A 657-nucleotide genomic window follows, 5' to 3' on the forward strand; every position below is an offset into this window, starting at 1 on the left:
GATAGAGTTAGGTGGAAACAGATGATTCGCTGTGGTGACCCCTAACACGAACAGCCAAAAGAAGAAGACAGCAGCTGATTAGCTTATCTTATTTTAAAGACAGTGAAGGAATCTACCTACCAGCATCTCGGATGCTCTCTAATTAATTCCTTTGTTTGTGTTTTACTGTGCTATGGTCTACAAATTGCTGATACTATCTGTTCCCAGTGTCTCTGACCCTGGCTTTTGTTTCCCCTGCCTCCCTCAGGTGGCCTTGGTGTTTCCTAACAATGACCCGGTGGCCTTCATGGTGGCGTTCTACGGTTGCCTGCTGGCTGAGGTGGTCCCCGTTCCCATAGAGGTGCCCCTGAGCCGCAAGGTACTAGATGAAATCTACCAACATGTTCATGTATCATAAAAAAAGTCACACCCTGTCACCTGGCTCTGTGACACTTCTCTTTAGCAGTAGCTGCATCTCCCCCAGCTCTATCTTTAGTTTTCAGTTTGACACTGAAACCCTATTCCATAGGATTAGTTACTCTACAGGAGTTCAGTTAATTTAATTTATTTTTACAGTGCAGCTGTGTGATGCTAATCCTCTCTGCTTCGGCCACATCCATTTTTCACCTCGAGCTCCAGACTCCTGTGTTTTGTTTCGGTCCTGTTTGTGTGGATGCT

General features: G+C 45.7%; 1 protein-coding gene across 1 annotated transcript in view; it reads left to right on the plus strand.

The window, feature by feature from the left end:
* LOC109951068 (disco-interacting protein 2 homolog C-like) overlaps positions 1–657 on the plus strand; it is a 69,831-nt gene that overhangs the window by 27,761 nt on the left and 41,413 nt on the right. The window contains 1 exon segment of the mRNA XM_020585346.1: positions 248–358. Coding sequence (XP_020441002.1) covers positions 248–358 — 111 coding nt within the window.

The sequence above is a fragment of the Monopterus albus genome, unplaced genomic scaffold, assembly GCF_001952655.1.
Source record: "Monopterus albus unplaced genomic scaffold, M_albus_1.0 scaffold362.1, whole genome shotgun sequence".
NCBI lineage: Eukaryota > Metazoa > Chordata > Actinopteri > Synbranchiformes > Synbranchidae > Monopterus > Monopterus albus.